The sequence below is a fragment of the Thamnophis sirtalis genome, unplaced genomic scaffold, assembly GCF_051295495.1.
Source record: "Thamnophis sirtalis isolate CommonGarterSnake01/CBP01778 unplaced genomic scaffold, rThaSir2_p1.2 scaffold_14, whole genome shotgun sequence".
NCBI lineage: Eukaryota > Metazoa > Chordata > Lepidosauria > Squamata > Natricidae > Thamnophis > Thamnophis sirtalis.
In genome coordinates this window covers 13567787-13590817 of record NW_028261394.1, presented here as the reverse complement: position 1 = coordinate 13590817, position 23031 = coordinate 13567787, and the positions used below count along the sequence as shown (strand labels likewise).

At 45.0% G+C, this 23031-nt stretch overlaps 1 protein-coding gene across 3 annotated transcripts; it reads right to left on the bottom strand.

Annotated features, from left to right (window-relative positions):
- Positions 1–1233: 1233 nt before the first annotated feature.
- On the bottom strand, positions 1234–22511 carry JMJD8 (jumonji domain containing 8). 3 transcript variants are annotated; one of them, XM_087728567.1, is made up of 10 exons: positions 22426–22511; positions 19760–19970; positions 18429–18521; positions 16420–16468; positions 13921–14017; positions 13090–13158; positions 9747–9866; positions 8621–8688; positions 5703–5837; positions 1234–3539 (listed from the first exon to the last, which is right to left on the bottom strand). In XM_087728567.1, the coding sequence occupies exons 2-10, from the start codon at positions 19852–19854 to the stop codon at positions 3459–3461; spliced, it is 807 nt and encodes a 268-aa protein (XP_087584693.1). In that variant the 5' UTR covers positions 19855–19970; positions 22426–22511; the 3' UTR covers positions 1234–3458. The 3 variants fall into 3 exon arrangements, with proteins under 3 accessions (XP_087584693.1, XP_087584695.1, XP_087584694.1); XM_087728569.1 differs by having other exon boundaries at positions 19760–19967; positions 22426–22485; XM_087728568.1 differs by lacking the exon at positions 22426–22511 and adding an exon at positions 21075–21202.
- Between the last annotated feature and the right edge of the window lie 520 nt (positions 22512–23031).

The following is a 23031-nucleotide window of genomic DNA, read 5'->3' as shown; positions in this document are numbered from 1 at the left end:
AGTCCCGCCTTAGACATGAAAAGTAACTGGGTGACTTAGTACCAATCACCAGGAGATGGCGAGTTCTAGTCCCGCCTTAGACACGAAAAGTAACTGGGTGACTTAGTACCATTCACCAGGAGATGGCGAGTTCTCGTCCCGCCTTAGACATGAAAAGTAACTGGGTGACTTAGTACCAATCACCAGGAGATGGCGAGTTCTAGTCCCGCCTTAGACACAAAAAGTAACTGGGTGACTTAGTACCATTCACCAGGAGATGGTGAGTTCTAGTCCCGCCTTAGACACAAAAAGTAACTGGGTGACTTAGTACCATTCACCAGGAGATGGCGAGTTCTAGTCCCGCCTTAGACACGAAAAGTAACTGGGTGACTTAGTACCATTCACCAGGAGATGGTGAGTTCTAGTCCCGCCTTAGACATGAAAAGTAACTGGGTGACTTAGTACCATTCACCAGGAGATGGCGAGTTCTAGTCCCGCCTTAGACATGAAAAGTAACTGGGTGACTTAGTACCCATCACCAGGAGATGGCAAGTTCTAGTCCCGCCTTAGACACGAAAAGTAACTGGGTGACTTAGTACCAATCACCAGGAGATGGTGAGTTCTAGTCCCACCTTAGACACGAAAAGTAACTGGGTGACTTAGTACCATTCACCAGGAGATGGTGAGTTCTAGTCCCGCCTTAGACATGAAAAGTAACTGGGTGACTTAGTACCAATCTCCAGGAGATGGTGAGTTCTAGTCCCGCCTTAGACACAAAAAGTAACTGGGTGACTTAGTACCAATCACCAGGAGATGGCGAGTTCTAGTCCCGCCTTAGACATGAAAAGTAACTGGGTGACTTAGTACCAATCACCAGGAGATGGTGAGTTCTAGTCCCGCCTTAGACACAAAAAGTAACTGGGTGACTTAGTACCAATCACCAGGAGATGGTGAGTTCTAGTCCCGCCTTAGACATGAAAAGTAACTGGGTGACTTAGTACCATTCACCAGGAGATGGTGAGTTCTAGTCCCGCCTTAGACATGAAAAGTAACTGGGTGACTTAGTACCAATCACCAGGAGATGGTGAGTTCTAGTCCCGCCTTAGACATGAAAAGTAACTGGGTGACTTAGTACCAATCACCAGGAGATGGCGAGTTCTAGTCCCATCTTAGGCATGAAAGCCAATTGGAGGATCTTGGGCCAGTCAGTTACTCTCAGCCCAACTCTCTCCCATGGTTTTTGTTTGTGGAGAAAATAGGAGGAAGAAGATATTTTAGGTATGCTTGCCACCTTGAGTTACTTATAAAAAGAAATACAGGTGAGATATAAATAAATCAGCAAAATCTCCAGAGGAAAAATGAGAACGAAGTTAACTCTTGACTGAAATACACATTACATTTTTTTAAAAATAGAACATTTATGCTAAGATCTGGTCCGGTATTGCACATCAGCCAGGGATATAAATCCGATAGAAACAAGACTAAAATCAGCTGGTTGCATTTCTGTACATCCAGTTGGCAGTAAAACCGTTTTGAAAAAGAAAAGGAGAGGAAAAACAGGGGGAGGAGGGTGAACAAACAGGTTGCTTCCAAGTTAAATCAAGGTCTTTTCCGTCCTCAGGTAGATTGCTGACCAACCCCGCATAAAAGTCACGAGATTTCCTGCCTGCCTTACAAGGCTGCAATTTTGAGCAGCCTGGAATTATTTTTAGTCACCTGGTGGTGTAAATATCCCCTGGGGAGTTGGAAGAGCTGGATGAGGCATGAGAGAAGCAGTAACGGTTACACCTTTGCAGCCTTTATCAGGAAACACCTCTGCGTACGCACACAGAGACAGAGAGAGACAGAGAGAGAGAGACAGACAGACAGGCAGGCAGGCAGGCAGAGACAGACAGACAGCGAGAGAGAGACAGAAGACAGTGAGAGAGGCAGCGAGAGAGGCAGAGACAGCGAGATACAGAAACAGGGGCAGCGAGAGAGGCAAAGAGCGAGAGAGAAAGAGAAAGAAACAGAGGCAGCGAGAGAGACAGACAGCGAGAGAGATACAGAGAGGCAGGCAGAGAGAGAGAGACAGGCAGAGAGAGAGACAGACAGACAGACAGCGAGAGAGAGGCAGAGACAGTGAGATACAGAATCAGAGGCAGCGAGAGAGGCAGAGACAGCGAGAGAGAGACAGAAGACAGAGAGAGACAGAGAGAGGCAGCGAGAGACAGAAACAGGTAGCGAGAGAGGCAGAGATAACAAGAGAGAAACAGAGACAGAAGACAGAGAGACAGCGAGAGAGTCAGAGACAGCGAGAAAGAGAGACAGAAACAAAGGCAGCGAGAGAGGCAGAGACAGCGAGAGAGAGAGAGAAATAAAGGCAGTGAGAGAGAGACAGAAACACAGGCAGCGAGAGGCAGGCAGCGAGAGAGGCAGAGACAACGAGAGACAGCGAGCGCGAGAGACAGAAAGAGAGACAGAGACAGACAGTGGGGGAGAGAGAGACAGAGTTCAAACATCATACAGATAGTCCTTGACTTAACCATTTGTTTAGTGACCAAAGTTAGAACGACACTGGAAAAAGTGGGTTATGGCCATTTTTCACATTTACGATCATTGCAGGTTCCCGGGGGTTGTGTGGTCAAAATCCAGCCGTTTGGCAACTGATTCATATTTATGACGGTTGCGGAGTCCTGGGGGGGGGGGAGGGTCACGCGATCCCCTTTTGCCACCTTCTGACAGGGAAAGCCAATGGGAAAAACCCAAATTCACTTCACAACTGCGTGACTTCATAACTAAAGGGATCCCCTTCGCAGCCGTGGGCATCCCAGGTCTTAAAAGTGGGCCGAACTTCACTTCACAAATGCCTCACGTGAATTTTGGGCTCGGTTGTGGTCCTTCAAAGTCAAGGACTAGCTGTAATTGAGGGAAAGAAGACCCCACTTCACCTTTTTCCACCCTGCGGCAAATGGCAAGGACAGGTCGAAGGATGCTGGGGAGCAAAACACACCTTAGAAAGCACCAATCTTGTGCCCTGCAACATTTCTTTAAAAAATTGGGAGAGGAGGAGGAGGAGTTGGTCCTGAGATGCTGGCTGAAAAGGTTGGGGAGGAGGTCCCTGAGAAAGATGGTCTAGGTATGGTCAGTTGGGACCACATCATCTCAGCTGGTCTACATGGCCATAGAGGTGGTGTCAACTAGGGTCAACCATCGCTGATGGCACCACCTTCACGAGGTCTTCCGGCTGTTGAATTTCATCAACTCCCTTGCTGGTGAAAGCCAACAGAGATATTTCCAGGTGATGGGAGTTATAGTCTCTGGCTCCCAAAGCCTTGTGCCGAAATGAACGATTGTGCTGTTCATCTGACGGGAGAGATTGGGAGAATTTTCAATCGATAGACCAGCACGGAGGTTTGAAATGGCCAAGGAATCCAACTTCTTTGCACGAGGAATGGTGGCTAGAGTTCCTTCACATAAGGAGGGGTCCCTTGGAGCTGCTAACCCAGGAATGTGGAGATGAAAACACTGGTGTCCAGGTTGAGGGTCGCGTGCCACCAGCGGTCCGGAAAATAGAGAATCTGGAAGGGAAGAGAGAATGACTTCAGAGGCAATGGCTTTGTAGAAGATCCTTCCCTCCTTCCTTCCTCTTTCCCTCCCTGTAGAAACAATCCCTTTCTCATCGTCTACCCGGATTTCTCTCATCACAGGATGGTATCATGTGGCTGGAACAATTAATTCCTTCCTGACTTCCATCCCGCTTCCTTCCTTCCTCTTCCTCCCTCTTGCCTTATTTCCCTCTCTCCCACTTCTTTCCCCTTTCTTCTTTCCTTCTCCCTCCCTTCTTCTTCCCTCCCTCCCCCTTTTCTTCCTCCCTTCCTTCCTTTTTTCCCACCCTTCCTTCCCTTTCTCCTCCCTTCCCTTTCTTTCCTTCCCCTTCCTTCCTCCTTCCCTCCCTGCCTTCTTTCCTTCCCTCCCCCTTTCCTTCCTCCCTTCCTCCTTCCTTCCTTCTTTTCCTCCATCCTTCCCCTTCCTTCCTTCTCCGTCCTTCTTTCCCTCCCCCCTTCCTTCCTTCTTTCCCTCCCTCCCCCTTCCTTCCCTTTCCTTCCTCCCTTCCACATTCCTTGCTTCCTTGATGGGACCAAAACTGCTTATCTGCAGAGTTCACATCTCATTCTTAGCCAATGTTTCTCAAAATTGCCAATGTGGACTTCAACTCCCAGAATTCCCCAGCAAAGGGCAACTTTAAGAACCATCATTCTAAAACGGTGATCCACAGCAAATACCCTGGGGCTCCAGCCAACCCTTCAAAGATTGGAATCCAGGTATTCCTCGACTTCACGACCATACTTGAGTCCACAACTTTGAATGTAAATTGTGACAACTGTAAAGACACATGATCTGATATAAGAAACGTTTCCTGTGGCAATTGAAAAATAAACCCATTGTTTGCTACGGGGGAATTTTGGCTGGAAACCAGAAATAAATGCTGGTTTTTAACAAAGATGTCATAAACTGCAGTCACATGAGAGTGGGGTGAATGGCCATAAATGCGAGCCGGTTTCCAGGTGAATGTGGTCACTTTGAATCCTCTTTGTAAGTTCCATTTTCAAGAGTCCACCCCTAACTTCAAAGGGTCCCTGAGCAACCAGTCGTAATTCGAGGACTACTTACAAAAGCCCCAAAGACTTCCTGAATCATAATTTTCACTGTACAGAAAAGGGAAAGCTCTTCCTCTTCCATGCGCAGAATTTGAACTGTGTGCAGAGGTTGGGAACCTTTGTGCCTAAAGCAGTTGTGTTGTGAATCCAGGCAACTGTGCCCTGTTTCCTAAACCACCGTTGGACCAAGAGACCTTGGCATGGTTTCTTCCTGGAAGTCCCATCTGTACATGGGGCAAAGGGAAGTATGCGTATACACACAGCTCTACAGCAACCTGCTGTTGTGGCCTGCCAGTGGCCAGTGGAGCTAGCAGCGGAGTCGGACAGTGAGGAGGTTGGGGAGGAACATGGGCCAGTCCTGGAGTTGGAGTAAGACTCTGTTGAGGGCTCTGTGTTGGAGGCAGAGAGGGGGCCAGGGCTGTCTGACAGTTATCAGCTGCCTTCGGATTCAGACATCAGTGAGGCAGAAGAACAGCTGGAGCCTGTCTAGCAACAGAGTCGGACAGTGTGGAGGTTGGGGAGGAGCATGGGCCAGTCCTGGAGGCTGAGGAAGGTTCAAACGAGGGCTCTGCGTCGGAGGCAGAGGTGGGGCCAAGGCAGTTCTCAGTTGCCTTCAGAGCTAGACAGCAGTGAAGCAGAGGAACAGCTGGAACCTGTTCCCAGTTTGCGCATGCACAGAGCTGCTAGAAATAAAGAACAGCTCAGAAATCAGGGTCGACTTGGGAGTAAAAACACAGGTGGACACTGAATGGCACCTCTCATAGGAAATAAAAGAGGAGCGAAAGGGGAGGGGGCTTTTGCAGGAAACAATTTGTTCCTTCGTTTCAGGAGTGTGAAGATCTGTCCGTGAATCCCAGAGACTCTGTGCCCAGTTTTTCCTTGCACAGCACCTCATTTGGGAAAATATTTACATGGCAGCTTTCCAAGCTAGATGAGTTCTGTGGTCATAACTTCACCCTTGAAAGACTGTTTGCCAGGCTTTTGCTGAATGAGAGGAATTCACGTTCATTTAATAAAAGGGGTTTTCTCGGGACCAGGACTTGGCTTCGTGCTTTTTGGGGAAGCCTAGGTCACAACACCTGCCTCTCCTGGATGGATGGTGCACTCCACCGGCTTGTCCCAGGGAGCCAAAGAAGGGTACGTATCCAGGAACCAGGACAAAGTTGTCCTATTGGGGTGGAACGCTGGTGTTTTCTCTGGAGGATACAGGAACCAATGCTGGGAAGAGAGAGATTTCAAGCTGTAAGAAACAAGCTTTATACCACTGCATGATATTTCAGTACTTCTCCTTAGTTCAGGTTAGTTTAATTTAGTTTAGTTTAGTTTAGCTTATCTTAGCTTAGTTTAGCTGTTGGTGTCTTATTTCAATTGTTTTCCTTTTTTTCAAGACTCCAGTTTGTCCAAATTCCTTGTTTTCAGTCTACCATTTGGTTTAGTTTAGTTTATTGTCATTGCACCTCGTACAATGAAATTAAATGCCAACTTCAGTGTACATTATAACTATAAAAATAAAAACACAAAGACACTTCCTTCACATGGTATATAACTGAAATTGAAAACCCGATATTGCATTAATATTGCACTATACTATAGAATTCAATATGGTTAATACTCTGGGATAGATGCTCTTTTTCAGTCTATTTGTCCTTGTTTTTATTGTCCTGTACTGCCTGCCAGATGGTAATAGTTCAAAAGAAAAAGGGAGCCCGGGATGAGATGGATCTTTGAGGATCTTTTGAACTTTCTTAAGGCAGCGGGAGCTATCAAGCTCTTCCAAAGAGGGGAGGGGGCAACCCATGATCATCTGGGCAATGATGTTGACCCTCTGGAGTGCTGTCCTATCTGCCACTGTCCAATTGACAAACCATACACAGGGACAGTAAGTTAAAATAAGGTGGAATGAAGATGATTTTTTTTTAAAAAAAAACCTCTTTGAAATATCTATGGCATGAATCACAGGAGGATCCTCACTGCCACCACCATCTTCCTCCGATTACTCAGAAATCTGATCTTTCTCTGTCCCCCAATGCTAAAATTTTTAAGTCATGTCGAGGTTTAGTAGAAAATAGGACATGTTTCTCAAGCCAAGCAGCTTTGAGATGTGTGGACTTCAACTCCCAGAATTCCCCAGCCAGGAGAACTAGGTGAGGTTTCTTCTCATATGGAATAGCCATGATGCCGAAGTGGCGCGCAGAACCATGTCGGCTGGCACATGCAGTGTTGCCCGTTCCTCTTCTGGGTTTCTGGCATCCATGCACGTGCGATGATCCGCTGTTTTTTGCGTGTGTGGCAGTGCTGGAAACTGGAAGAGCTAGTCTTCCGGTTTCCATGGTGTGCATGTGCGCTGGCCAGTTGATCATTGCGCGTGCATACGCAGTAGTAACCGGAAGACAAGCTGGCCGGTGTGCATGCTGGAAACCGAAAGTTCATTTCCCAGCACATGCATGCCTGCTCGGCAGCTTCTCTTCCGGAACGCTCCCTTGATGAGCATGTGTGCATACACTCCATTTTTGGCACTCGGTGAAAAAAAGGTTTACCATCACTGTGGTATAGGGTCTCCTGCTTGAGCGGGGGGAGGGGGTTGGACTAGAAGACCTCCAAGATCCCTTCCAACTCTCTTCTCTTCTGTGCTTCTCAGGTGCTTTCTCCACTCCCATTCCTTCTTTTTTTTGTGTGTGTGTGTGTTTGTGTGTGTGTGTGTTGCATTTGTGCTAATAAATAAATAAAGGGAGACTAGTATAGATCTTTTTCAAGCTATTTAGCTCTCATCAACTAGCCATACCCTTACTGGGATTCGAACCTGGGCTGTTTTTACATGTTAGGCAGTTGTATAGCCTCTAAGCCACAAGCTCTCCTCCCTTATCAGCTGAGCCAAGGAAATGATTAAGTGTTATGTCAAAGCACTTGGTATGCCCAAATATGGGAGGGAGCATACTGCTTCCCTTTTCTGTCTTTCGGCTCACCCTAGGAGCCATCCAGGCAGAAAGCCATTTTTTTATGTTGCCTTTGTTACATATATATACATATACATATACATATACATATACATATACATATACATATACATATACATATACATATACATATACATATACATATACACACATATACAAACATATACACAAATATACACACATATACACACATATACATATACATACGTACGTATGTTTTTGTAAATTTTCACAGGTGTAGGTATGCTGGTCTTGTTGTATTCGGGTCTTTTCCCGTGTAAGATTGAGATTGTCTTGGCAACATTTCAGCAACATTTCACTCGCCATCTTCAGGCTGGGTTTTGGGCTTAAAGTGTTCTGCTCGCCATACACCATATTTGTATTTTATCCAACACTTTCTTCTCCCTCTCTCCCCCCTCCCTACCTCTTTTCTTCCCTCTATCACCCTTCTCTTCTCTACTTCCCCTTCCTCTCTCCTTCTCCTCTTTCCATTCCTTTTTTCTCTCCTCCTCTTCCCCCCCTTGCCATCTCTCCTATCCCTCTCTTCTTCTCTTGCCTCTCTCCTCTGCTTCCCACTCTTCATCTCATTTACTTGGTGTATTTCAGCTTCTGAACGAGCTCCATTTTATGTTGATGGTATTTATAATTCCTTTTCAATATACACATTTAATTTTAACATACATCTCCCTCCTCCTTTTTTTAAAAGAAAGAACAAAAAAGTATACATATATAGTCATTATGCTTTAAAACCCTCTCCCCACCTGCCTAATTTTGGACAGATGTAGACCTGGTTACAATTCCCAGCTATTTTTAAGACCTGGTTACAATTCCCAGCTATTTTTATCATTATATTTATATAATTATACATCCTTATACATCATACATTATACATCCCCACTACTCCCATTTCTTCTGTGGCCTGGGATTTCTATGATCCGCTGTCGCTGTCTAGGCTGCAGCATCTTCCTCCTATCTCCCAAGGCCATTCTCACCTCCCCTAACAGGTGGGAACACAGTTTTTGGGCAACGCCTTGTTGGGGCACTCACCTTCCTTCCAAAGATGACCTCCGAAAAACCAGGCCCATGCCAATGAAATGGCACTCCGGAACCAGACCCTGAAAGGGGTTGGAAAAGAGAGAGAAAGGAGGAGAAATTAAATCCAGGCTGGGAATTGTGTTGTTCCTTTTACCAATGACCTGGATCAGAGTCCAGAATTCTCAACTGGGACAGAAGGATGCTTGAGAAAGCAAGGCTCTCGGATCACACAATGGACATTCTGTACGAATGATCTTGGTGGTTCATGGGTTCAGCCCAAAGGTCATTGGCATATGACTTTGACCTTTGGAAATGTTCTGAGCGAGGCTTCCCAAGAGCCTGAAGCCAACTCCTAGTCCCAACAAAAACCCCTTTTATTAATTGACTGTGAATTCTGTTCATTCACATCCAGCAAAGTCTTTCAAGGGAGGATTTACAGTCACAGACCTTCTCTGGTTTCGAGAGCTGTGGTGGCGCAGTGGATAGAATGCAGAATTGCAGGCTAACTCTGCCGACTGCCAGGAGTTCGAACCTGACCGGCTCAAGGTTGACTCAGCCTTCTATCCTTCTGAAGTTGGTAAAATGAGGACCTAGATTGTTGGGGGGCAAGAGGCTGAGTCTATAAACCACTTAGAGAGGGCTGTAAAGCACCTTATTTTTTAGATTCCTATCCCATCTTTATTACTTTATAAGTAACTAGCCGATAACCCAGCATTCCCAAGTATTTATTTATATGGGTAAAATGTCCAGACCAAACGTAATTTCTAATGTTGGATTTTCCCCCTTACCAGAGGGAGCCCCCTTGTGGAATACCGTGAAGCTGTTACCATGAAAGCTCTAATGCGCTGTACAGTAGAAGCCATTTTATGGCAGTACAGTAGAAGCCATTTTAAGGCACAACAGGCTGTATCTTAACAGAACACATATCCCAAGGGGTGTTAGGGGTGTCTTACCCCCACAGTAATTGTTTCCAGAGATTGTTGAGGGCAAGAGGCTGAGTCTATAAACCACACAGAGAGGGCTGTAAAGCACTTTGAGTGGTATATAAGAGGTCCAACCTAAGCAGATGAAGCTAAGAAGCCAACACTGTTGCCCAGTGAAGGTGTTAAAACATCTCCTGAAGATACCAGCTACTGACCCGCAATCCCAAAACTGTAGGCTTCCGTGGTGCCTGGAATCCTGAAAGGTGGAGGGTTGTATTTCTTGAAGAGGGACCCCCACTCAGTGAAATTATTGTCTCCGAAGAAGTAGAGGGTTTCTGCAGTAAAGAAGGAAAGAAAGAGAACTTAGTAGTTTTCCCCCAACAGATCCTCCACTTTTCTTGAGTGCTGGAGGTCGAAACCAGGGACTGAATTGGTTTTGGTCCCCTTCAAGGGAAAAAATAATCTGGGAGAGAAGATCATTTGCAAAGGGAGATAATTTATCTATAAAGAGCAGTGAAAATAACCGCAATCAAAACAAAGATAAGGGGAACCTGAATCCAGAGCAGAAATGTACTTTGAGAAAGTGTCTCAGATATAGTTTATTTTTTTAGATTTCTATCCCATCTTTATTACTTTATAAGTAACTAGCTGATAACCCAGTGTTGCCCAGGTATTTATTTATAGGGGGGAAACGTAATTTCTAATGTTGGATTTTCCCCCTTACCAGAGGGAGCCCCCTTGTGGAATAATGTGAAGCCGTTACCATGGCAACTCCACTGCGCTGCACAGTAGAAGCCAGTATGGCAGTACAGCACAACAGGCTGTATTTTAACAGAACACACACCCTAAGGGATGTTAGGGGTGTCTTACCCGCCCCCCCCCCCCAGTATTTGTTTCCAGAGAGTAAGTCATCTGTGTACCACGTTTGGCTGAAATTGCTTGAGGCATTCCAGAGTTATGCTGGAACACACACACACATATATACATATACATATACATATACATATACATATACATATATATATACATCATATACATATACATCATATACATATACATATACATATACATATACATATATATATATACATCATATACATATACATCATATACATATACATATACATATACATATACATATACATATACATATACATATACATCATATACATATACATATACATATACATCATATACATATACATATACATATACATATACATATACATATACATATACATATACATATACATATACATATACATATACATATACATATACATATACATATACATATACATATACATATACATATACATATACATATACATATACATATACATATACATATATATATATATATATATATATATATATATATATATATATATATACGGGATATGTGTGTGTGTGTGTGTGTGTGTTTTTATGTGTTTTTATATATATATATTTAGATTTACAACCTCTGGTATGCCCAAATATGAGCTGATGAGAGCTAAATAGCCTGAAATAGATCTATACTAGTCTCCCTTTATTTATTTATCAGCACAAATACAATATATATATATATATATATATATATATATATATATATATATATATATATATATATATATATATATATATATATATATATATATATATATATATATATATATATATATATATATATATATATTATATATTTATATATTTATATATTTATATATTTATATATTTTCAAGCCTATCATTTTTTCCTCCGTCTATTAGTTTAGTTTAGTTTCCTTTATTGTTATTGCACATTGTACAATGAAATTAAATGCAATCTTCAGCGTACATTATAACTATAAAAATAAAAACACACATCCTTCACATGCTATATAATTGAAATTGAAAACCTGATATTGCACTATACTGTAGAATTCGATATAGTTACTGCCCTGGGATGGAAGCTGTTTTTCACCCTATTTCTCCTTGTTTTTATTGTCCTGTACCGTCAGCCAGATGGTAATAGTTCAAAAAAAAAGGGGGGGGAGCCCAGGATGAGATGGATCGTTAAGAATGTTTTGAACTTTCTTAAGGCAGCGGGAGCTATCAAGCTCTTCCAAAGAGGGGAGGGGGCAATCCATGATCCTCTGAGCAATGACGTTGACCCTCTGGAGTGCTGTCCTATCTGCCACTGTGCACTTGGCAAACCATCCACAGATGCAGTAAGTTAGAAATTTCCCCCAACAACAACCCTGCGAGGTGGGTTGGACTAAGAGAGAAAGTCACCCCGCAGGCTTTCATGGCTAAGGCAGGACTAGAATTCATGGTCTCCTAGTTTCCAGGCCAGTGCCTTAACCACTATTCAAAATAGACTCTTGTTCTTCTGAAATTAAAGGAAAGGGGAAAGTGCCTTCAGAATTGCAAGATGTGTTACTGCAATCCTATCATTAAAAAGTAGCTTTCATATTCATAATTTTGGTATTGAGGTCCAGACTACAGGTAGTCCTTGACTTACGACCACAATTGAGCCCGGAGGTTCTGTTGCTAAGTGAGACCTTTGTTCAGTGAATTTTACCCCCATTCTACGACTTCTCTTGCCATCGTTGTTAAGTGAATCACTGCAGTTCTTAACTTGGTACCATGGCTGTCGTTAAGTGAATTTGGCTTCCCCATTGACTTTGCTGGTCAGAAGGTCGCAAAAGGGGATCACGTGATGCCAAGACTGTCATAAATATGAGTCAGTGGTCAAGCCTCTGAATTTTAATCACCTGATCACGGGGATGCTACAATGGTGGCAAGTATAAAAATGGTCGTAACTTTTTTTCCAGTGCCGTTGTAACTTTGAACGGTCACTAAACGGACTGTCGTAAGTTGAGGACTATCTGTGCTCTACCTGGAAGAGCTGACACCAACAGATTCTGCTCTGTGGAATCCAGGCTGAGTTTGGGTTGCCTTGGATCAAGGAAAGGGGACTGGAGACTAAAAACATATGAGGAACGGTTGCAGGAACTGCGTATGTCTAATGTTTAATGAAAAGAAGGACTAGGGGAGACATGATAGCAGTGTTCCAATATCTCAGGGGTTGCCACAAAGAAGAGGGAGTCAAACTATTCTCCACGCAGAGGTGGGTTCCTACCGGTTTGCACCAGTTCGGTAGAACCGGTTCGTGAAATCTACTGAACCGGTTAGAAGAGGTTCCACCAGTGGACCCGGAAAGCAGGCCACACCTACAGAAGAGGTTCCAAAAATTTTTGAAACCCACCACTGTCTCCAAGGCACCTGAGGGCAGAACAAGAAGCAATGGGTGGAAACTAATCAAGGAGAGAAGCAACGTAGAACTAAGGAGAAATTTCCTGTCTGTTAGAACAATTAACCAGTGGAACAGCTTGCCTCCAGAAGTTGTGAATGCCCCAACACTGGAAGTCCTTAAGAAGATGTTGGATAGCCATTTGTCTGAAATGGTATAAGGTTTCCTGCCTAGGCAGGGGGTTGGACTAGAAGATCTCCAAGGTCCCTTCCAACTCTGCTATTGTATTGTATTGAAACATCAAGAACTGATAATGCCAAGGTGTAGTTATGTCCTACTCACCACTTCCTAGGGAAGCCAGATCCTGGGGTTCCAGCAAATGAGCCACATAATCTTGGAAGGGTAGATCAACTGCATCAAAGGAACAGCCAGTAAGACAATCAATGCTGTGCAATCTTTTAGCCCAACTTTTTGAACCACGCTCAGCAGAATAATTTTGTGGTCTGCCGGTGGCCTGCAGAGCCGGACAGTGAGGAGGTTGGGGAGGAACCTGGGCCTGTCCTGGAGTCTGGGGAAGGCTCGGACAAGGGCTCTGCGTCAGAGGCAGAGAGAGGGCCAAGGGCCATCTGGTAGTGATGTGCTGCCTCCAGAGCCTGACACCAGCAAGGCAGAGGAACAGGGAGAGCCTGTTCCCATTACGCACATGCGCAGAGCTGCCAGAAGGCAAGAACAATTAAGAAAAAATGGACAACTTGGGAGTAAGGCTTGGAGATGATTGGCCCCTCCCATAAGACATTAAAAGAGGAGCAAACGGACGTGAGCCTTTGCAGGAAGCAATTAGTTCATCTGATCAGTTCAAGCTCTGAGAAGTTCCGTTTGGCTCTGTGCTATGCTTGGCCTTGCAAAACTAATTGGCAATTAGGTCTCTGGCAGCCTTTCAAGGGAGGTAAAGGTGGGCGCTTATCAACATTCCCCTGAAAGGCTGCGGTAACTCGAGCAGACATCTGTCAGACTCTTCACAGGCTGTTTGTGAATCATTACGGGCTGTGAATGACCATAATTCACAGCCATCTAAATAACAGAGTGTTTGGGGAACTAAGATTGTGATTTATGCTTTCTCAGGAAGCCTAACTCACAATTGGGGAAGAAGTGGGTTTTTTCCCCAATCCTCACCTTTGCGGTAAGAGTAGGTGTTGGCGGTACTGAGGCGAACCAGATGTTCTCCAAACCTGGCCAACAGCTGGTCTTTGGTGCACTGAGCCTGGAATTCCTGTGGGCACAGAAGGGAATCAGGATGGAGAGACACCTCCAATTTTTATACACACACACACACACAGACACACACAGACACACACACAATCCTTTATACTTTATATGTATATTTTATACATTTTTTCCTTTAATCAATGTAAATGCCTAATGAACACTGTACTGTCTGAGTCAATTTGCATATAGAAGGTAATAATAATAATGCTACTAGGAATAATAGTATATTGTTTACTTATATATAATAATATATCTTTCATCATTTACTTGTACATGATAATAAACTTTTATCTTCTAATTTCTACCTCTATTATCTAATCAACTGATAAAATAAATCCCGTGTTGAAAAAATATTGTTTCTTCCTTATCCTTTATTTTTAATGTCAATCTATCCATCTCTGCATGGATTTACTTATACATGATAATAAACTTTTAACTTCTAATTTCTTCCTCTGTTATCTAATCAACTGATAAAATAAATCCCGTGTTGAAAAAATATTGTTTCTTCCTTATCCTTTATTTTTAATGTCAATCTATCCATCTCTGCATGGATTTATTTATACATGATAATAAACTTTTAACTTCTAATTTCTTCCTCTGTTATCTAATCAACTGATAAAATAAATCCCGTGTTGAAAAAATATTGTTTCTTCCTTATCCTTTATTTTTAATGTCAATCTATCCATCTCTGCATGGATTTATTTATACATGATAATAAACTTTTAACTTCTAATTTCTTCCTCTGTTATCTAATCAACTGATAAAATAAATCCCGTGTTGAAAAAATATTGTTTCTTTCTTATCCTTTATTTTTAATGTCAATCTATCCATCTCGGCACAATCTAGTATCTTTTTATTATTTTTTCATCTTTGGGGGTATCCTCATCATTCCAATATTGTGCAAATACAATTCTCGCAGCTTTCAGCACATGTAATATTAAATATGTATTCCCTTTCTTATAGTTTTCTGGTATTATACCTAACAAAAATGTTTTGCTTCTCATCCAAGAAGCTTCTTCAGCTCTGACTGGATGGTGGGGAAATCAGAGTTAATGAAGCTTCCTGGATGAGAAGTGAAATGTTTTCAAAGGAAAACAAAGGAAGCCCAGTTTTTTAAAAAAGCACCTTTGGGACAACCATGACGTGGATGACTGAGAATCTCTATAGACCTTATGACAGTGTTTCTCAACCTTGACAACTTGAAGATGTCCGGACTTCAACTCCCAGAATTCCCCAGCCAGCATTCGCTGGCTGGGGAATTCTGGGAGTTGAAGTCCAGACATCTTCAAGTTGCCAAGGTTGAGAAACACTGCCTTATGACCTTAATTAACCCTGGAATTAGGCATTAAGTGGCTCATCCCACGCTGGAACCCATTTTGCATTTTTTGTGGCCCTTGTTAAGTGAACGTGGAGGGCGTTAAGCAAGCCCATTTCTTGCAATGAAGATTTAAAAAAAAAATTGCAGGGAAGCAAACACTGGCTTGAACCAAAAAAAAAATGTAAATTGCACTCAGGTAAACTCAGGATGCTGGGTAATAATTCACTTAACAATCGCTTGGTTTCTGGTCCCAATTGTGGTTGCACATTGTGGATTATCTGTATTTATCGTTTGGAGCGCATCGGTGCCTGGGTATGTGTGGCTGAGTGATTCCCTCAGACAATTAGCTGGGATTTAGAAACTCACTCTTAGGAAAACCACAAGATTGCCTGGCGTGTAAATATAACCACTGCTGTTTCTACCTGTGCAATAAATCTCTGCCTTTAAATCACACTGAGAAATATTGGGACCACATTCAGGCTTCCCCAAGTGGCTTCACAGCCCCAGGCTGATCACTTGATTTTTATTAATTCATGCCCAAAACGGAGGGGTCTCAAAAATAGAGTGGCATCAGAGATTAGGGTTAGCACTGGTTTTCACCAGAGCCGAGGTGGCGCAGTGGTTAGGGTGCAGTACTGCAGGCCACTTCAGCTGACTGTTATCTGCAGTTCAGTGGTTCTAATCTCACCGGCTCAAGGTTGACTCAGCCTTCCATCCTTCCGAGGTGGGTGAAATGAGGACCCTGACTGTGAGGGCGATATGCTGACTCTGTAAACCGCTTAGAGAGGGCTGAAAGCCCTATGAAGCGGTATATAAGTCTAACTGCTATTGCTATTGCTATTCACCTGGAACTAAGGAGAAATTTCCTGACAGTGAGAAAAAGTATACAATTCATCAGCCGAACAGCTTGCCAAGGTGGGTACTCCATTGCTGGAGGCTTTTAAGAAGAGGTTGGACAGCCACTTGTGTCTGGAATGGTATAAGGTCTCCTGCTCCAGCAGGGGGTTGGACTAGAAGACCTCCAAGGTCCCTTTCAGCCCTTCGATCCTGTGATATTTCATCTGAATTTATAATGCAGGGGCACTCACGGTATTGTCAGTTAATCCCTGAAGTATTACCGGCCGAGAGAAGGCATACCTAGGAGGAGGAAGAGGGAGGGAGGGAAGGGGAGGAAGAGATGGAGGAGTTGGAGGAGGAGGAGAAAGGGGAGGAATTGAGGTGGAAGAGGAGGAGGAGGGGGAGAGGGGGAGGAGGAAGGGAGGGAGGAGGGAGAGGAAGAGATGGAGGAGTTGGAGAAGGAGGAGATGGGGGAGGAGGAAGGGAGGTGGAAGAGGAGGAGGAGAAGTTGGAGGAGGGGGAGGAGGAGAAGGGGGAGGAGGAGGAAGGGAGGGGGAGGAGGAAGAGGAGGAGAATGAGGTGGAGAGGAGGAGGAGAGGGAGGAAGAAGGGAGGGATGAGGAGGAGGAAGGGGAGGAGGAGTTGGAGGAGAAGGAGAAGGAGAAGAAAGGGAGGGGGAGGAGGAAAAGGAGTTGGAGGAGGAGAGGAAGAGAAGGGGAGGAGTTAGAGGAGGAAGAGAGGTTGGAGGAGAAGGAGACGGAGGAGAAGGAGAAGGGGGAGGAGGAAGAGGAGGAGGAGAAGGGGGAGGAGGGAGGGGGAGGAGGAAGAGGAGGCGAATGAGGTGGAGAGGAGGAGGAGAGGGAGGAAGAAGGGAGGGATGAGGAGGAGGAAGGGGAGGAGGAGTTGGAGGAGGAGGAGGAGAAGAAAGGGAGGGGGAGGAGGAAAAGGAGTTGGAGGAGGAGAGGAAGAGAAGGGGGAGGAGTTAGAGGAGGAAGAGAAGTTGGAGGAGAAGGAGATGGAGGAGAAGGAGAAGGGGGAGAAGGGGGAGGAGGCGGAGGAGAAGGGGGGAGGAGGAAGGGAGGGGTAGGAGAAAGAGGAGAAGAATGACGTTGAGAGGAGGAGGAGAGGGAGGAAGAAGGGAGGGATGAGGAGGAGAAGGGGATGAGGAAGGGAGGAGTTGGAGGAGGAGGAGGAGGAGAAGGAGGAGGAAGAGGAGGAGGGGGGAGGAAAGAGACAAGGAGAAAGAGACGATCATTGTAATAGCCTTATGCATTACAGTATAAAACAATAGGACAAAGTGTGTGAATGGTGAAATCTTTCCGGTGGGGGGGGGGAAGCAAAGCCCCAGGAATAATTGGTGATTTTTCCCCCCACGGGTCTGCTGTGCTCTTTGACATGAAGCGGGCGTCCTGTGGATAATCACTCAGCACCTCCCAAAAAGCGGAGCTGTTATTGGCGGCACTAGCTTTTCTACATTATGCTCCTCCTTTGATTTCTTTCTTTTTTCTTTTTTTTTTAATAAGCGTGTATTCCCATTGGGAATCATTTAACCGCACTGCTTAGCCACGCTTGCTTTTGAGGTTTCTGGTCTACCCTGAAGGCCTGATGGAAAAGGGGAGAATTTCAAAGGACTCTTAATATGCCTGACTCATATTTTAACCCTAACCCGTGATGGAGGCTTTTATAAGGAGCCCAGGAATAGTTTAAATCAGTGGTTCCCAAACTTGGCAACTTTAAGACTTGTGGACTTCAACTTCCAGCTCTGCTGGCTGGAGAATTCTGGGAGTTGAAGTCCACAAGTCTTAAAATTGCCAAGTTTGGGAACCACTGGTTTAAGTGACTCAAGAGTTAAATAGCTGGTAGGAGACGGTGCGTGGGACTCTAGCCAAATATGGAGCTGTCTCAGCTTTGATTTTGTTTTTTAATTTCTTCTTGCAAAAAAAAATCTGGAATCTATTCCTGCTGCCTCCTTGTGGTGGAAATCGCTGGATCATTTGCCATCACTTAATTGTTGATTTTTTTTTTTTTAATGACCCCATCATCCCTTGCATCGGGGTGGAATCTGGGCAACTGAACGGAGCTGAGTGTTTACTGGCCGGATGCCCTTCCCTGTCGCCAATGCAGAGTTTTGTTCGGCAGATTTATTCTCATTGTGTCCAAAGAGAGAAAGATCAGCCTCAACCTGGGATCGAACCCACAGCCTCACAGTGAGGCCAGAACTCCACCTCTAGGCTGCCCCCGCACTGCTCCCGTCACTTAACTGTTGAATAAACTGTGCATAAGTGAGGGAGGCGTCCCTTCTCTCCACCGTGCAACTCCCATCTTCTGGCAACGCGGCATGCCTGTTGGTCCGCCTGCAGGGAGAAAAACACAGAAAAGCTGATGTGTCATCAGAGAGATACAAGACACTCGGTCTCTAAAAGTTCACTGCTCTGGAAAGAGTGCAGAGAAGAGCAACCAGGATGATGAGGGGACTGGAGGCTAAAACATACAATGAACAGTTGCAGGAACTGGGCATGGCTAGTCTAGTGAAGAGAAGGACCAGCGGAGACAGGAGAGCAGCTTTCCAATATTTGAGGGGCTGCCACAGAGAGGATGTGGGGGGGGGGGGGAAGGGTGTCAAGCTATTTTTCAAAACACCCAAAGGTCAGACAAGGAATAATGGATGGAAACTGACCAAGGAGAGATTCAACCTGGAAATAAGGAGGGATTTTCTGACAGTGAGAGCAATCAACCCACGGAACAGAAGTTGCCTTCAGAAGTTGTGGGAGTTTCATCACTGGAGGCTTTCAAGAAGTGACTGGACTGCCCTTTATCAGAAATGGTGTAGGGTCTCCTGCTTGGGTGTGGGGCTGGACTAGATGACCAACAATGTCCCTTCGAACGCTGTTAATTATCTAAGTATCTAAGATACTTAGATCAAAGGCCTAGAGACTAAAACATGCGATGAACGGTTGCAGGAACTGGGCATGGCTAGTGTAGGGAAGAGAAGGACCAGGGGAGACAGGATAGCAGCCTTCCAATATTTGAGAGGCTGCCACTGTTATTTAAAAAGGTTTTATTTCTTTTAAAAAACACAAATATTTCATCATTCGTCAATCATTAAACCATTGAAGTACAAGGCTGCCACTAAGAGGAAGCGGTTAAGCTATTTTCCAAAGCACTCAAAGGGCAGACAAGGAACAATGGATGGAAACTGATCAAGGAGAGATTCAACCTGGAAATAAGGAGGAACGTTCTGTCAGTGAGAACAATCAACCCATGGAACAGAAGTTGCCTTCGGAAGTTTTGGGAATTTCATCACTTGAGACTTTCAAGGAGATTGGACTGCCATTTGTTAGAAATGATGCAGGGTCTCCTGCTTGAGTGGGGGGGGGGGGGTTGGACTAGATGACCTATAAATTCCCTTCCAATTCTGTTAAACTGTAACTAATCTGCCCACCCCTCTTAAAGTTGCCATGTTGAAAACCACTGCTTTAGAAAAATCTATACACTTCATTCATTCGTTCGTTCAATCCATTAATTTTTACGTTACCCATCTCCTCTAAAAGGTGACTCTTTCTGTTTTTTTCCTTGCTGGATGGCTACTCACCAGCCTCCGTCTGCTTCTAGCAGCGTGAAACTCCCCGGGATCCAGAAGAACATGGATAAGGGTAGAAAAAGCAGGATTTGGCTCCTGGTCTCCATTGGTTGCAAGATTCTACAGAACAAAATCCTTCCTTTGGGTGATTCTCAGCAAAACAGCTGGTATCTTGAGAGAGGTAGAACGTTAGACGGTGGACCGGCATGGAAGACCAAATCTTCTGAAAAGAGGTTTAAAAAAAAGGAAGGGTGTTAAAAGAAGCAGAAGACCAAGGATGAAGACTTGGAAATCTTCTAGTCCGGTGTTTCTCAAAAGACGCGTGGACTTCAAGAGCTCCTCGCTGGAGAATTCTCGGAACGGAAGTCCACGCATCTTAAAGTTGCTGAATTAAGAAACCCCATTCGACTGATGATGTTACCTAGTTTGGTCGCGAAACGTCTGCAGAAAAAAAACACACACAAACCCAGCTCAGAAAGCACCAAGGACCCCCGGTCTCCATTTTGACCCTACAGTCACGATGAGAGATGAAAGGAAAGATCTCTCTAAAAAAAAAAAAAGACTCAATCTCTGATGATTGAGGATCACCTCAAATGGACACCACCTACAATGCCACAGAATTCCTTGTAGGATCAAGTAAATTTGTACGGTGGAAGAAAAGATGCTGTTACCTAGTTGGGTAATGAAACATTTTCAAGAAAACAAGCAAGGTCAGAGAGCACCAAGGACCCCAGAGTCCACCTCCTATCTACACCACTCTGCACACCCCCAGCACTGATGCTGTACTGTAGTTTGGTAATGAAATGTCTGCAAGAAAACCACCCAGTTCAGAGAGCACCAAGGGCCCCATAATCCTTCTCCCCCCCCCCTCCATTCCACTTCTTTTTAGCCCTGATGATGTTACCTAGTTTGGTAATGAAACGTCTGCAAGAAAACCACACAGCTCAGAAAGCATCAAGGGCCCCATAATCCTTCTCCCCCCCTCCATTCCACTTCTTTTTAGCCCTGATGATGTTACCTAGTTTGGTAATGAAATGTCTGCAAGAAAACCATGCAGCTCAGAAAGCACCAAGGGCCCCATAATCCCCCCCCCCTCCATTCCACTTTTTAGCCCTGATGATAGTTTGGTAATGAAATGTCTGCAAGAAAATCACCCAGCTCAGAGAGCAAGGACCCCACAGTCTTCCTCCTATGCCACCACCACTCTACAACACACACACACACACCCGCACTGATGCTGTAACGTAGTTGGCTCTGCAACCCAACAAGACAGACACAGACTTCAACGGAGAATAAGAACTGCAGAAAAAAACAGTTGCAAACCAACCAAAGGGTTTTCTTCCAGAATTCTCTCCGTCTGGTCCCTTATCAGCTTTTGCTAGCTAACTAAGGGGAGTGGACCCCAAACTTTAGGACAGGCAACCGATTCCTTCGCTCATTTGCTTCGGATGAACGGATGCACCCTCTCCTTTGGGGCAGGAATTCACACCTCAAGGAAGGAAAGAGGTGGCGCTTTGCAAGAGAGGAGCGCGATGGCTCTTTCAGAAAACTGCGCTCTCTCTTTCTTCCTCTTTTCTTGCCACCAAAGCAATTCAGGAAACTAAACCGAGCCAAGGAATGAGGCTTGGAACCGGTTTTCTCAGGCAAAAACTTCCTGCACAAACCTACACTTGAAAACAGCTCATTTTGGGTTGGAAAAAGGCCAACCTCTCCACAAGGGAGAGTTTGCAAGGGTGTGTGTGCTATTTTCTAAGTTGGGGTCCCATCGGTTACAAGATGCTTAGAACAGTGAGAACAATCAACCCATGGGACAGAAGTTGCCTTCAGAAGTTGTGGGAGCTTCATCACTGGAGGCTTTCAAGAAGAGACTGGACTGCCATCTGTCAGAAATGGTGTAGGGTCCCCTGCTTGGGCAGGGGGTTGGACTAGATGACCTACAAGATCCCTTTGAACACTGTTAATTATCTAAGTATCTAAGATGATCAAAGGCCTAGAGACTAAAACATGCGATGAACAGTTGCAGGAACTGGGCATGGCTAGTCTAAAGAAAAGGACCAGGGGAGACAGGATAGCAGTCTTCCAATATTTGAGGGGCTGCCACAGAGAGGAGGAATGGGTCAAGCTATTTTCCAAAGCACCCAAAGGCCAGACAAGGAACAATGGATGGAAACTGACCAAGGAGAGATTCAACCTAGAAATAAGGAAAAAAATTCTGAGAACAATAAACCCTATTCCTAAGAGAACAGAAGTTGCCTTTGGAAGTTGTGGGAGCTTCATCAGTGGAAGCTTTCAAGAAGAGACTGGATTGTCAACGGTCAGAAATGGTGTGGGTGTCCTGCTTAGGTGGTGGTGGGGTTGGACTAGATGACCTCCAAGGTCCCTCCCAACTCTCTTCATCTGTTCAAGAGCTGTTAAAGCTTCTTCAGCTCTGACTGGATGGTGGGGCACTACTATTATCAATGCCCCGCACCCCCAAGACGAAGGGTGCTGCTCCGCGGCTCGACCGCTGCTTGGTCTCTCGATCTGAAATCTAGATCGGATCGCGGGGATAGAAAGAGAGCCACAGCCCCGCCCGATCCCTCGCTGCTTTCCGCGCCTGGGATGCAAGATGCAGCCCTCCCACCCACCAAAGCCCCGATTCCCCCCTTTCTTTTGGAGGGAGCATCCTTCTTCTTTACCTCTCCGGTGTAAATGCAAAGCGTTGGATCTCCGAGACATCGAAAAGTCCCTGGAGGAGCCAGCGCCCCGCCTTTTCTCTGCTCCTTTGCATTCTGGGGGTTGTAGTCCAGGCGTTGCCAATGCGGTCCGTGGGAAACTCAAACTTTTCCAACTATTTTTTTAAAGGTCTCTAACATTTGGCTGCTTTGCCATTTTTTAAAATTCCCTTTTTTAAAAATGCATTTTGTTTGGCCGTCCAGGGATGATGGATGCACTACAACCCCCAGAAAGCACCGCGTGGAGTCGGGGAAGGGGGGGGAGAGAGAGTCCTCTGTTGGGATTGGGTAGGAGGTGTGGAAACTACGTTACCCACAAGGCATCGCGGTTGAAACTCATGCCTTGGCTGCTTGGTTGGGGGGTGTTCTTTCTTCGGTATCTTGACAATGAAATGGGGGACGGGACGGGGACGGATTCCTGCATTCGGAAGTTCGCCCCGAAGATCGGGCAATTCTGGCATTGACAATGTAGTGATGGCATGTTCAGACTCAGCGGAGATTTAGCAATCCCCGCATTCGGACCCGCCCCAGAGATTTAGAATGGGATAGGATAGGATAGGATAGGATAGG

What these genes read in the sequence shown, in the direction of transcription:
- JMJD8 (XM_087728567.1), bottom strand. Translation starts at nt 19,854, where the DNA reads ATGGAGACCAGGAGCCAAATCCTGCTTTTTCTACCCTTATCCATGTTC. An exon ending in CTACAGTTTTGGGATTGCGG is followed by an intron (nt 8,689 to 9,746) that starts GTCAGTAGCTGG and finishes AACCCCTTTCAG; the next exon opens with GGTCTGGTTCCGGAGTGCCA. An exon ending in GCACCATCCATCCAGGAGAG is followed by an intron (nt 3,540 to 5,702) that starts GCAGGTGTTGTG and finishes CTTCCCTTCCAG; the next exon opens with ATTCTCTATTTTCCGGACCG.